This window comes from Hydra vulgaris, chromosome 15 (assembly GCF_038396675.1).
Source record: "Hydra vulgaris chromosome 15, alternate assembly HydraT2T_AEP".
NCBI lineage: Eukaryota > Metazoa > Cnidaria > Hydrozoa > Anthoathecata > Hydridae > Hydra > Hydra vulgaris.
Genome location: NC_088934.1, coordinates 24,946,227 through 24,958,854, shown reverse-complemented (window position 1 = coordinate 24,958,854; position 12,628 = coordinate 24,946,227). Strand labels below are relative to the sequence as shown.

Below are 12,628 nucleotides of genomic sequence, written 5' to 3'. Positions count from 1 at the left end.
CAATATAAGATTAGTTATTATTTTTTCATTGTAATTATTGTAAATATACTTATTATTACTATAACAATAATTTGTATTTTTTTTTTTTTTATCTTATATTATTATTATTATTATTATTATTATTATTATTATTATTATTATTATTATTGTTATTATTATTATTATTGTTATTATTATTATTGTAGCTATTCTTTTCATAGTTCTTTTATCAATAATTGTTTAAAATATGTGGTATGTTAATTTAAAATATGTGGTATGTTAATTTAAAATATGTGGTATGTTAATTTAAAATATGTAGTATGTTAATTTAAAATATGTGGTATGTTAATTTAAAATATGTGGTATGTTAATTTAAAATATGTGGTATGTTAATTTAAAATATGTGGTATGTTAACTTAAAATATGTGGTATGTTAATTTAAAATATGTAGTATGTTAATTTAAAATATGTGGTATGTTAATTTAAAATATGTGGTATGTTAATTTAAAACATGTGGTATGTTAATTTAAAATATGTGGTATGTTAATTTAAAATATGTGGTATGTTAATTTAAAATATGTGGTATGTTAATTTAAAATATGTGGTATGTTAATTTAAAATATGTAGTATGTTAATTTAAAATATGTGGTATGTTAATTTAAAACATGTGGTATGTTAATTTAAAATATGTGGTATGTTAATTTAAAATATGTGGTATGTTAATTTAAAATATGTGGTATATTAATTTAAAAAATGTACTATTGTAATTTAAAGATACAATAGAAAATACACAGTTAAAACTCTTTAAATTTAAAATAATAAACAAAGTTTGATTGTTTTAAAGATACTTTTGTTACTGATACTGATTGTTTTAAAGATAATTAAGAGTTTTTTATTATAAACCTTTTTACTTAATTCTGTTGTAAAATAAGGAATTTATTTAATAAAAATGTTTAATTCAAGTCAGCAAAAACTAACAAAATAATAATCAATTATCTACATGTTTTTTTCCTCAATTAATTTAATCAAAATGATAATCTAATTAAAATTTTATATCAATTATATTAAAAATGTCTATAACAAAAGGTTGATAAGAAGTGTAAATAACATTTTAGATTTCAAATCATAAGTTTAAAACTTTATAAGGTAAGAAAAATAGACTAAAATATATATACAACAATGAGAAATCAGTTATTTTTCATTAGAATCATTATTCTTATAATTTTAACTTGGGATTGTGTCAATCCATGACCTCAGGAAGTCATAGTTTATCTGATTTTCAAAGTTATAATGTAAGCAAAGTTCATAATAAAACCATGTGAAGTTGTTGTTTTTCTGAATTGCAGACCATTGATTTGAAATCAAATGTCAGAAAAGCAATTCGACCTTTAATTTTTGAGTAAAATATAGAGGTATGTTTAAAATTGCCAAAAGTCATACTTCAGAACGCCTAAAAGCATACTTTGGAACAAGAAGGTTAATTAAATTTAAAACAACTCATTAAACTAAAAATCCTTGAATTTTGAAAAACATACATTTCTGAACCACCTTCTATCTCCAATTTCTCTTGCTCTTCACTTAGTTCACGAACTGTGACTAACAATCTTTTATTTTGTGATTGCAATTCCTCTATGCTCCTTTAAGAAGAAAAAAAAAACATTAAAAATTTAATAATTTTGAAATGGTAATTATTGCTGATATTTCAATAAAAAATAATATTTAAAACAATATAAAAAATAATTCAGAAAATGCTTCAAAGTTCCAAAAAAAACGCACAACTTACTTAAAAGTAACAAGATGATCACTTATGACTTGACAAGAACTTGATACCATAGCATCATTAGTCAAAAGTTCGGGTAAACTGTTAGAAGAACTTACAACACCACCACGAGCCTCTTCAATTTCTTTTAGTAATACGCAAACCTATGACAATTAAAACTATAATTATAATATATTATTAAACCATATTATTACAAAGAAAAAAAAACTTATATTATTCTCCAAAACTAGTTGCAGTAGCTGAAAGAAACTACAACATTGTTGCAAAAAAAAAATGTTAATGAAGACTTAACAGCTTGTTTTTGTTTTTATTGAGTTATTCAGATGTTCCAAGATGTCCTTAAAGTCTTATCACAGAGCATCGTGGAATAGAATTTTACCGGAAAGTTCACGCCTCCTTTCTTACCGATGATGTATATAAGGTCAGAGCCAGCTTGGAACCACAGATCTGTAGATCCTCAAAATAGAGACTCCAGTTCTGAAGTCAGAACTCTAACCACTACACCACAGCTGCTTATACCTGGCTGCATCAAAGTTCAAAACTATCAAAAATGCTCTATTTAACATAACAAAATGAAGATAAAAAAAACACTAAAAAATCCTAAGCTATAATAGATATACAAAGATAGCAACAAACAAAACCAAAATATCATTGAGCAACAATGTTATCGGACTAAACAAAATGACAATAAACTTCAAATTCCTAACTTTTTTATACCATTTCAAGCATTACATGACTTATAAACCTATGCACACAAACTGAGTTGCAAGCAAATAAAATGCTGGTTTCAGGTGTGTATTTAAGTGGTTTCCCGCTGAGTCATAGATCTAAGATTAGAAAGATATATAAGAATTATTGTATAATACAGTATTATTAAAAAATAAAAAGTAAAATATAAAATATTTTAGATAAGTGTATGAATAAATATTTTAATAATACTGACGAGATAAATATTTTTAAGATGTAGACTAAATATTTCTAAGCGTAGATCAATGTTATCAAATATGGTCTAAGTAATACCACAAATGCTATTTTGCATTTATCTATCTAGCACCCACACTTATTATGAAACATAAACAGCCATGGATAACAAATAAACTTTTCATCCTAATCAAAAGTATAAGAAAACTCTGGTTTATCAATCTCCATAGCAAATGAAAAAGCACTTTTATGAGAATAGTACTAAATAAAAATACAGGCTACACAATCAATTCTTTCAAGCATAACTTAGCAAATGACCATCATAACCCCAAACATTTTTGCAAATCAACTTTTTGCTTACATATATAGAAAATGTAAAGACATTATTAGGACAATGCAATGCAAGGTAATGCAAAAAAAATGAACTTACTACCACAACCTCTAAAAAAGGACTTGGCATCCACACCTTTAATGATCTTCAACTCAAATCCTATCCTCTTATTGCATAAAATGCTTGGTTAACAACAATATACCTTTATAAGCAAAACTGTGGAAAAAACTTTATAACACTAATGTAGGCTCTCATCTCAAATTTGGCATAAGTCAACACTTAGAATTAGGAAAAATGAGGTCAGCAATAAATTGCCTGACCTCATTTTTCATAAATAAATCTTAAATTGTTAGAGGTCGGCAAAAAAAATTGACACAAAGGGGTTACCATAAAACATAAAAATGAGGTCCGCAATATTTTACCAATCAAAAACACTTGAAGGTTGGCAGTTAGGTCAGCATTGTCTTTCAAAAGAAAGACACAAAAAATTATGTATGTGATTGCTTACAAATAGCGATTATTACTTAAACATAAGGTGGACTTATGTTTAAGTAATAATCGCTATTTGTAAGCAATAGTTAAGATAATAGTTAATATTTGATTTAAATCGTGTGCAAAGGGATTTAAAATAATCAACAATTAAGTTAAGCTCCATTTAATGAGATTATTGTCTTAATTTAATTGCAGATTTATTTAATACAATAGTAAGATGGGTAAAAAAGATAACTGTGCTGTATATGGTTTTGTAAACAGTCCAAATAAACTAGAAAAGTATGTCAAAATTTTATACACATACATTTACATGCACCGACTGATTAATCAAGTAGAACATGTAAGGGACTGTCACTTCATTGATTAAGGGCTTCTTTTAAGTACTTACTTTCATATCTGTATTTTGAAACTAATTCTGATTTTTTATTTAATAAATGCTTTTCATTTAAATGAGTGATTATTTCAATTTTTTTTTACAAATATAGGATAAATTTTTTTTTCAAACATAGCATACATTTTTTTTTTTTAAACATAGCATACATTTTTAAAAATATTATTATAGGCAGGAGCAGCTTTTAGAAGTAACAAACTTAATTCAAAATTTTTTTTTTCTTTTAGATCCAAAATAAATTTTGACAGCATAGTGTCTTTTGAGTATTTTTATGTTTAAAAGATTGTTTGTGGTAGGCATAACATTTTTTTCATTAACCTTTGGTTAAGCAGCGCTTTTTTTTGTGAGGAAACAATGAATTTATAAATAACATTTTTTGATAAGCATTTTCCATTCATTGGGCAGTCAATTTTTTGCTTATCAATTTTAATTATTTTTTTACTTTAGGAAATTCATCTTTATTAATGCCCTAGTGGCCTTTTATAATTCTTTCTATATTTTTTGTACAGTTAACTTACTTTCATAACATTAATATTAAAAAATTTTTGCAATTTATTAGAGGGAAGGGAGGGGGGAATGTTTCGCTATTAAATTTTTCCTATAGTTGTTAAAAAATTTTGCTGTAAAGGGGATTAAATCAAATTATGATTTTATTTCTATTTCGCTTTTTTCAAATTTTCTTTTTAAATTTTAACTCAAACTTTTAAATCTGCTTTTTCTAATGACCATCTTCATAACCATTTAAAAAAATTAAAAATATTTTTATTAGAAAAATTTTGAAATAGTCTATTGTTAATTGAAATATAAATTTGTTTTAGAATTTGAGGGGAATGGTTTGAATTTACATTAATGTACGATAATCCGTAATAGGCTTTTTGTCGAACTTATATGAATTTTCAAGATGTTAAAAGTGACATCAAGAAAATTCACAATTTTCAAGTTTATTTATTTTTAAGTTTATTTCAACTTGGAAGTCAATCTCAAAAACTGATAGAAATTTTAATATTTCTAATGATTGAACTTTTGTAAGTTTTTTCTTAGAAAGAATTTAACCTTAACTTTTTAGAGTAATAAAACACTATTATTTAAACATTAAAAAGAATGAAAACAAACAAAAAAAACTACTAAAGTCGGAAACCTGCTTGCTTAAATCAACTGATAGATTGTGTAATCTTTTTTCTTCTCGTTTGTAATATTCAAATTTTCTTTCATAATCACTAAGCTGATTTTGATGATGCCTACATTCCTGTAAAATAACTTAATATGAACAACAAAGATAAAAAAAAGAAACCAAAATAATTCAAAAAAAAATTTAAGTTGCTTAACAACTAAACATATTATTCAAATAAAATATCAATATCTTCAAATAAAATATCAATATCTTCAAATAAAATATCAATATCCTCAAAAAAAATATCAATATCTTTAAATAAAAATCAATATCTTAAAAAAAAATATCAATATCTTCAAATAAAATATCAATATCTTTAAATAAAATATCAATATCTTCAAAAAAAAATATCAATATCTTCAAATAAAATATCAATATCTTCAAATAAAATATTAATATCTTACAGATACATACTTAATATTTACTTTTAATTTAAAAAGTTATTTACTTTTTATTCATTCTAACTTGAAACATAAAAGATTGCTTTACATTTACTTCTTGCTAATAAAATAAAAGTCAATTTTGATCAAAAAACTTACAAGATAAATATTACCTTAATATTTTGCTCAAGCTTATAAGATAAAGTTTCAATTGTCTTAACAGCGTGATCGTACTCTTCTTTTTGCTGTAAAAGTACAGGTGCCTTTTCCTCAACTTCCTTTAAAAAAAAATTAAAACAACTTTGAATTAAATAATTGATAAGCTATTAATTTTTACTTTTACAAACTTATAAAATACACAGACACAAAATGTTCTTGAAGATGTTTAGTATGCTTGTTTTATAATGAAGCAAATTTTAAATTTTAACAATTTATTTTTAATAAATTATTTTTATTAAATTAATTTTGTTTTAATTTTATCTTAAAATGGAATTGTAAAATTATTTATGTATCAGTAAATACTTTTGCCAATAATGACTAATTATATTATTGTAAGCAAATAATTAAAAACAAAATAACTTATTTATAAAATAATATAAAAAAGATCTACATTAAAATAATATAAATCTTTAATTATTTAAATGAAGTAAAGTTTAAGAAAAATACTTAAAAAGTTAACTTTTGCACATTTAGTAATTTTTATAAAAAGTTTATTGTCATTTTCATTTATAAGTCATTGGTATTAAATGTCATTAAATTCAAGCATTTGCTGAATATTAATACTTCCAAAGCAAAGTATTAAAATAATCTTAATAAATTAGTTAAATAGTTTGTATTTACAAATCAAAGAACTGAATTGTATCAATATCAGTTATTATAAAAATAAAAAACAGGATATTGTTAGAGTTGCAACTCAAAAAAAACATGCGCGTTTTTTTTATAAAAAACACGTTTTTTTTTTGCAAAAAGAACAGGCCTGTCCTAAAAACATGTTTTTAATGGTTTTTTTTGTTTTTTTTAGGTGTCCATTAAATTTTATATATCAATTATCCTTTAAAAAGTTACAGTGTCAGTAAACCTTCAAAATATACATGTTTTTTATGAAATGTAATGTATTTTACCCTATATAATATTTCTTACAAAGTTATAGTTGCAACCCAAAAAAAACGTTTTTTTTCTTCTTAAAAACTGTTATTTATAGTTTTTTTTATTTTTTATTTTTTTAGTATTTATTAAATATAAAATATTAATAATACTTGAAACAGTTTCAGAGGCATTAAACCTTCAAAATATGAATGTTTCCTATTAAATAAAATGCATATTTAAAAAAAAAACAGTATTAAATATTAAAAAAAAAATTAAGTAATTTTTTTAATATATCTCAAAAAAACTATACTAGTAGCTACTAGTTAATTGTAAGTATAACACTACTGAATGAATGAAATAAAAATGTTATTTCAGCAGTGTTATTTCATTCATAAAAATGAATGTAATATCACTACATTGCAAAATACAAAAATGAACCAACAGTTATATAAAATTTACTTTAATGTTTTATTTACTTTTGTTTATTACTTTTGTAAAATTTTAATAGTTTATTTCTTTATTTTATATATTTCAATTTTAAACAGAGTTTAAAATTGAAATTTTAACTAGTTTTAATTATTGGAATTTAAAATTGAAATAGTTTGGTTTATTTTGAAGATTTAATTTTGTTTTTTATAAGTTTTTTTATCTTGGATTCATTTGAGTTTAGAAAATTTAAATCATTTTTTTCAAATGTTTATTCAAATTGCAATTAGATAGCTAAAATTTTATTTATTCAAAAAGTATTCAAGTAAATAAAAATAACACAATAACTAAGTTTGTACAACTAATGAAAAAAACTTAATATTAAACAATTTTAAAAATATTGTTTATATTTATTTAAAAAAAAAAAGAAATCTAAAAAAAAAAATGCCAGGCAGAAAGAAATGTTTTGTAGCTACATTGTTCAATGAGGCACCTTTAGAATCTGGAGGTTCTAAAATTCAACAAGTTATATGCAAATTTTGCAGCTTAAAGCTATCAAAAAATGGCACTCGAATGACCGAGCACATTGCAAAATGTATGAAATGTGGAGATCAAATAAAAAACAAATATTTGAACGATATGCCTTTTAAACAAAAGAAAGTTTAAACTGAACTAATGATGGAAGAAGATATTCCTGAAAACTTACCTATTCAAAGTATGGAAAAAAAGGAAAAAATATGTTTATCATCTGCTATATTGCAAATTCCAATTGAGTCCTTCTTTCGAACCCCAAGCTGTTGTGGAAACCAAAGTAGGTCTACAACCCTTAAGTTTGGAGACTGTAAGCCAAATAAAACCAATTCAGATAAGCCTCCCTTGAAACGATTGCATTCTTCAACAAGAGTTCCATTCACACTTCAGAAAAATAAAATTGCATCCTACATTTTCTCGGACAAAATGACTAATGAACAAATAGTAAGAATTATATTTAGAATATTTAATACTTTCAAATATTTAGCAAACTTTATTTAGTATATAAGTAATTTTTGTAATAACAATTTTTGTAAATTTCATGTTTTTACAGGATGAATCGCAAATGGATTTAGCACGCACTGTCTATGGTACTGGGTGCTCATTATAAGTTTTTGAAAATAAACTATGAATAGACAGCTTTGCAAAATTGAGACCTGCATTTAAATTACCTAACCGTGATGTTGTCTAATTCCCTACTTGAAAGGGTTTATAATGAAACCTCAACTACTGTTAAAGAACTTGTGGGAACTGCTTTAAGTGTAGCAATTTTGTGTGATGGGTGGAGCAATATCAGGCAAGGAAAATATGATTTAAAATAGTAGGACTATTTATCTACGTTCTGATTTGTGCACTAGTATAGGAGTATCCAATACCTAGATACTTTTAAACGTTATATAACAAAATTATGTAACAATGTAAGCTACACATATATAATTTAGGTGCATTCTAACTTCATGTGTATAATTCATAAATAATAAAAATCAGTAATAAAGATAGATTTTACTATTTACAGGAATGAAGGAATCATTAATTTTGTTGTAACGGTACCTCAACCTATATTTTGGACCAACATAGAAACAGGTAGTCTTTTTAGATTAATTTTAGTTATTATGTCTTCAGAATTGTCAGATAGCAAGTTTTATTTTATATTCTCCAAAGTTGTAAAGTTTTTCAAAAATATTTAAATTTTTATAGTTTATTATAATTATTAAACGTATAACTCTTTATTTAGACGCAGAAAGTCATACTGGCGAATATATGGCAAATATAGTTAAAAAAATAGTATGCGATGTTGGACCTATGAAAGTTCTTGGTGTTTGTACTGATAATGCAGCCAATATGAAAAAAGCATGGCAACTAATAGTTACTGAATTTCCTCACATATATCCTTATGGATGCCTGGCACATACCTTAAATTTAATTTTTACTGATGCGAGTAACTTGAAATCAATAGCAGATTCCCAAAGAAATTGCACAATGGTGGTAAAAGGGATAAAGAACTCTCAAATTTTATGAGCTTTGCTAAAACAACATCAGCAGAAATCAGGACAAATCATTCAACAATCACTAAAGCTTCCAGTAACAACTAGGTTTATTAAAAATTAATTTTATAATAAAATTAAACATAAAAACATAAAAAATAAAACATAAAAAGTATTATTATAAATTAAAAAAAAATTTATATTACATTATAAATCATAATACTTAGTATGGAAATAACATTAGGCAAATAAATATTTAATTATAAATAAATATATTCTTCAGATGGGCTTCAATTATACATTGTATGGAAAGTCTTCATAACAACAGATTAGCACTACAGGGATTAGCTATTGACGATGAAGCAAAATCTCTTGCTAAGCCTATTCAAAACCTATTGTTGTCAGAAGTGTTCTGGGATAAAGTGGATGGGTTTATCAAGTTATTAAAACCAATAGCCATAGCCATTGCAGCAGTTGAAGGAGATAAATTAAGTCTCTCCATTGTTGCAAAAACATTTTCAGATTTAGAAAAGTCTTTTCAAAACAGTATCCTTTGCAGTCCAATTCTAAAAAGCGAGGAAAATGCTATGATGGAAATAATTGCCAAAAGAAGGAAATTTCACATTCGAAACATTCATCTTGCTGCAAATTTAGTGAATCCACGTTATAAAGGATGTCATATCTCTGGAGATGAAATGGTGAGTATTTTCAGAATTTAATCCTCATTTAAATTAATTGAAAAAAAAGGAAATTATATTTAAAATGAATTAAGATGCCTTATTTAAAACATCTTCTTTAGATTGATGCCATTGAAACGCTACATAAATTAGGAAAAATGGATTCTTCTATTAAAGAATGTGATGACAAAATTTTGGGTGAGATAGCTGATTATAGATCAAACGAAGGACTTTTTGCAAAACCTTTTATATGGGCTTCAGTAAAACATTCATCTCCTGTAAATTGGTGGAAGGGAATATGTTGTTCTTGTGCTCCAATACTATCAAATATTGCAAGTAAAATTTTATTACTTCCACCAACAAGTGCTGCAGTTGAAAGATCATTTAGTAGACAATCTTGGATCCACAATCAAAAACGGAATAGATTAACAAATGACAGAGCTTCAAAATTAGTATTTATATCACATAATTTACAACTCAAAAATCTAAAATGTAATGCAGAATCATCAACAAGTAAAAGCCAAGAATTTTTTCTGGACAATGGTACTTCACAGAGTTTAGAGTCAGAGGTATCAAGTGACTCTGAAGAATACGGATTTGACTTTACAATAGAAGACCTTAATGAACAAAAAAGCCAGAATACAGAGTCTTTTGTTAATTAAAAATAAATTTTTCAAGTGATGTACTATATATTTATCATATATCATGTTACTATTATATGTTGTATTACATTTATAATAAAAATAGAAATTAAATAAAAGTAAATAATTTTTTTTAATCTAAAAAAACAAAAAAAACTATAAAAAACAAAAAAAACATGTTTTTTTTTGCAAAAAAAACACAATTAAAAAAAAACGGTTTTTTTTGCAACTCTAGATATTGTAAACATTTTAGAAAACACATTGAACCCAAATATTAAATCAAACAATTTGAAATTATAATTAAAAATCAACTTACTCTCAATATTTGCTCCATATACATCTTGAGTCTTGAATTTTCTTCTTTTTCACTGGCAAGTTGATCTGATATTTTAACGTACTCTGTGTAAATCTAAAAATTTTTGTACAGACTTTTTTAAAACAATTTTAGACAACTAAAATAATTTTTATGACTATATTTTATATTGTCCCTATATGAAAATGTCTATGTGATGCATATGTATACTTTTATGTATAATTTTTTTATTACGTAATTATATTTACTTGTTCTTAAGTATACACACTTTTAGTTGATTCAGATGAGGCGTTTTCTTCATATGCAGAATGTCCATGTTTCGAATCCCACGTCTTCCTAAATTTTTTTATGTTTTTCTACCCGCCTCCTCCTTTTTGGACTTTTAAACAAACATAGATGTTTTCATATAGGGACAATATATACCTGATACATTAAAATTATAAAGATTAACACCTTTAAAACCTTTTCATAGCTTGCAAGGCTTGTCATATTTTGAACTAATTGTCATTTCTATATTCCTTTAAGTACTAAATATGTTCATAGTAAGTTTGCTCTTATATGCTACATGAAGATATCTGTGTGTAGATGTAAGATCAATGAAATGGCATCACATCTGCTATTTTAAGATATTTAGTTTTTGATATGGTATAAATTATATTGTTTTAAAAAATAATAATACCCATGCAAGCTATCCCATGAAACCCGTGCAGTTTTTCGTCGTATATGTTAACGCATGAGTATTTTATTTTAGACAACTTGGTCACAACCATTTGCAAGTTTTTTTATATTAAACGTTGTGTAAAAAAAATTTCAAAAACAAAAAAGGAAAACTAACAAAATATGAAATTAATTAATATTAAATTATAAGATGAAATATCTTTAACATCTTTTCATAGATCGTTGATAACAACAATCTATGAAAAAGTGTTAAAGATACTTTTTCTTATAAATTAGAGCAAAATTCATATCTTTTACTTTTAAGATGGCTTGATAATAAAAATGAACATGTTGCTTGCTTCAACATTTTTATTATCATTTAATAAATGATATATGAGCCCCTGAGACGCATATTGGTATAAGTCACTCATATCTAGTTTTGAGATACAGAGGCATTTTGTAGACATCATATCATAAATCATCAAACTATTTTAGAGGAAGTAAATAAAAATAGCATCATTATCGATATCATTAGACTAATACCACTCTGCCATGCAATAGAATGAACAAAATGCTAACCATTGGTGGCAATAACTCAAAATATTGAAAAAAGTGACTTATACCACTATGCATCTCTTGGACTTATATCACTATGCATCTCATAAACAGTATGGTGCAAAACTGAACCAGAGTTTTTAAAAAAATACAAAACTATGGTTTATTTTGTTTTCGATATATTAGCGCTGTCGGGATTATTCAGTAGTAAAGTGCTAATTTTTACGACTTTTTACGCCTCCTCCTTTTACCCCAATGCACAAGTATTTTTATCTAGTGACAAACATCTTTTGACTCAGCTTTGCACCATACTTGATGAAGACAATATCTTTATCATTTTTCTCAAATTAATTTAATAATTTTGTGTGCAAATCAATTGACTATATTTATATCTAAAATAATTTTCTATTTTCATAAATTTTATTATTTTATGAGTTTTTTTTAATATAATGGGAATTTCAAAGACAAAGAGTGATTTAATAAAAAAGATGATCGAAGAAGGAAATACAACTCGTAAAATTGCTTCTAAATTAAAAGTTAGTCAAAGTACTGTGCAACGAATTAGAAAAAAATGTGGACATATTCTGAAAAAAAAATGTTGGCGGTCGACCAAAGAAGTTGGGTGCGGTAGACAAAAGAAGAGTAATCAGATATTTGACTACTGGAGAAGCAAAATCGAAATCTCATGCAGCTAAACTTTTGCAACGTGATAAATGTGAGGAAAAAATGTGAGCAGGTGAAAAAATGTGAGGAAAAAATGTGAGCAGGTGGACAGTGCAGCGAGATCTCAAAAAAAGTAAATTTCGAGCAATT

The 12,628-nt window shown here is 25.0% G+C and overlaps 1 protein-coding gene across 3 annotated transcripts in view; it reads right to left on the bottom strand.

Moving 5' to 3' along the window:
• Nucleotides 1-12,628, bottom strand: part of LOC136072045 (nucleoprotein TPR-like) — a 144,869-nt gene that overhangs the window by 95,847 nt on the left and 36,394 nt on the right. For all 3 annotated transcript variants that reach the window (XM_065820049.1, XM_065820050.1, XM_065820051.1), the window contains exons 8-12: nucleotides 10,607-10,699; nucleotides 5,619-5,723; nucleotides 5,033-5,140; nucleotides 1,763-1,902; nucleotides 1,515-1,616 (exon numbers count right to left, since the gene is read on the bottom strand). In XM_065820049.1, the coding sequence (XP_065676121.1) occupies nucleotides 1,515-1,616; nucleotides 1,763-1,902; nucleotides 5,033-5,140; nucleotides 5,619-5,723; nucleotides 10,607-10,699 (548 nt within the window). The remainder of the gene's footprint in view (nucleotides 1-1,514; nucleotides 1,617-1,762; nucleotides 1,903-5,032; nucleotides 5,141-5,618; nucleotides 5,724-10,606; nucleotides 10,700-12,628) is intronic.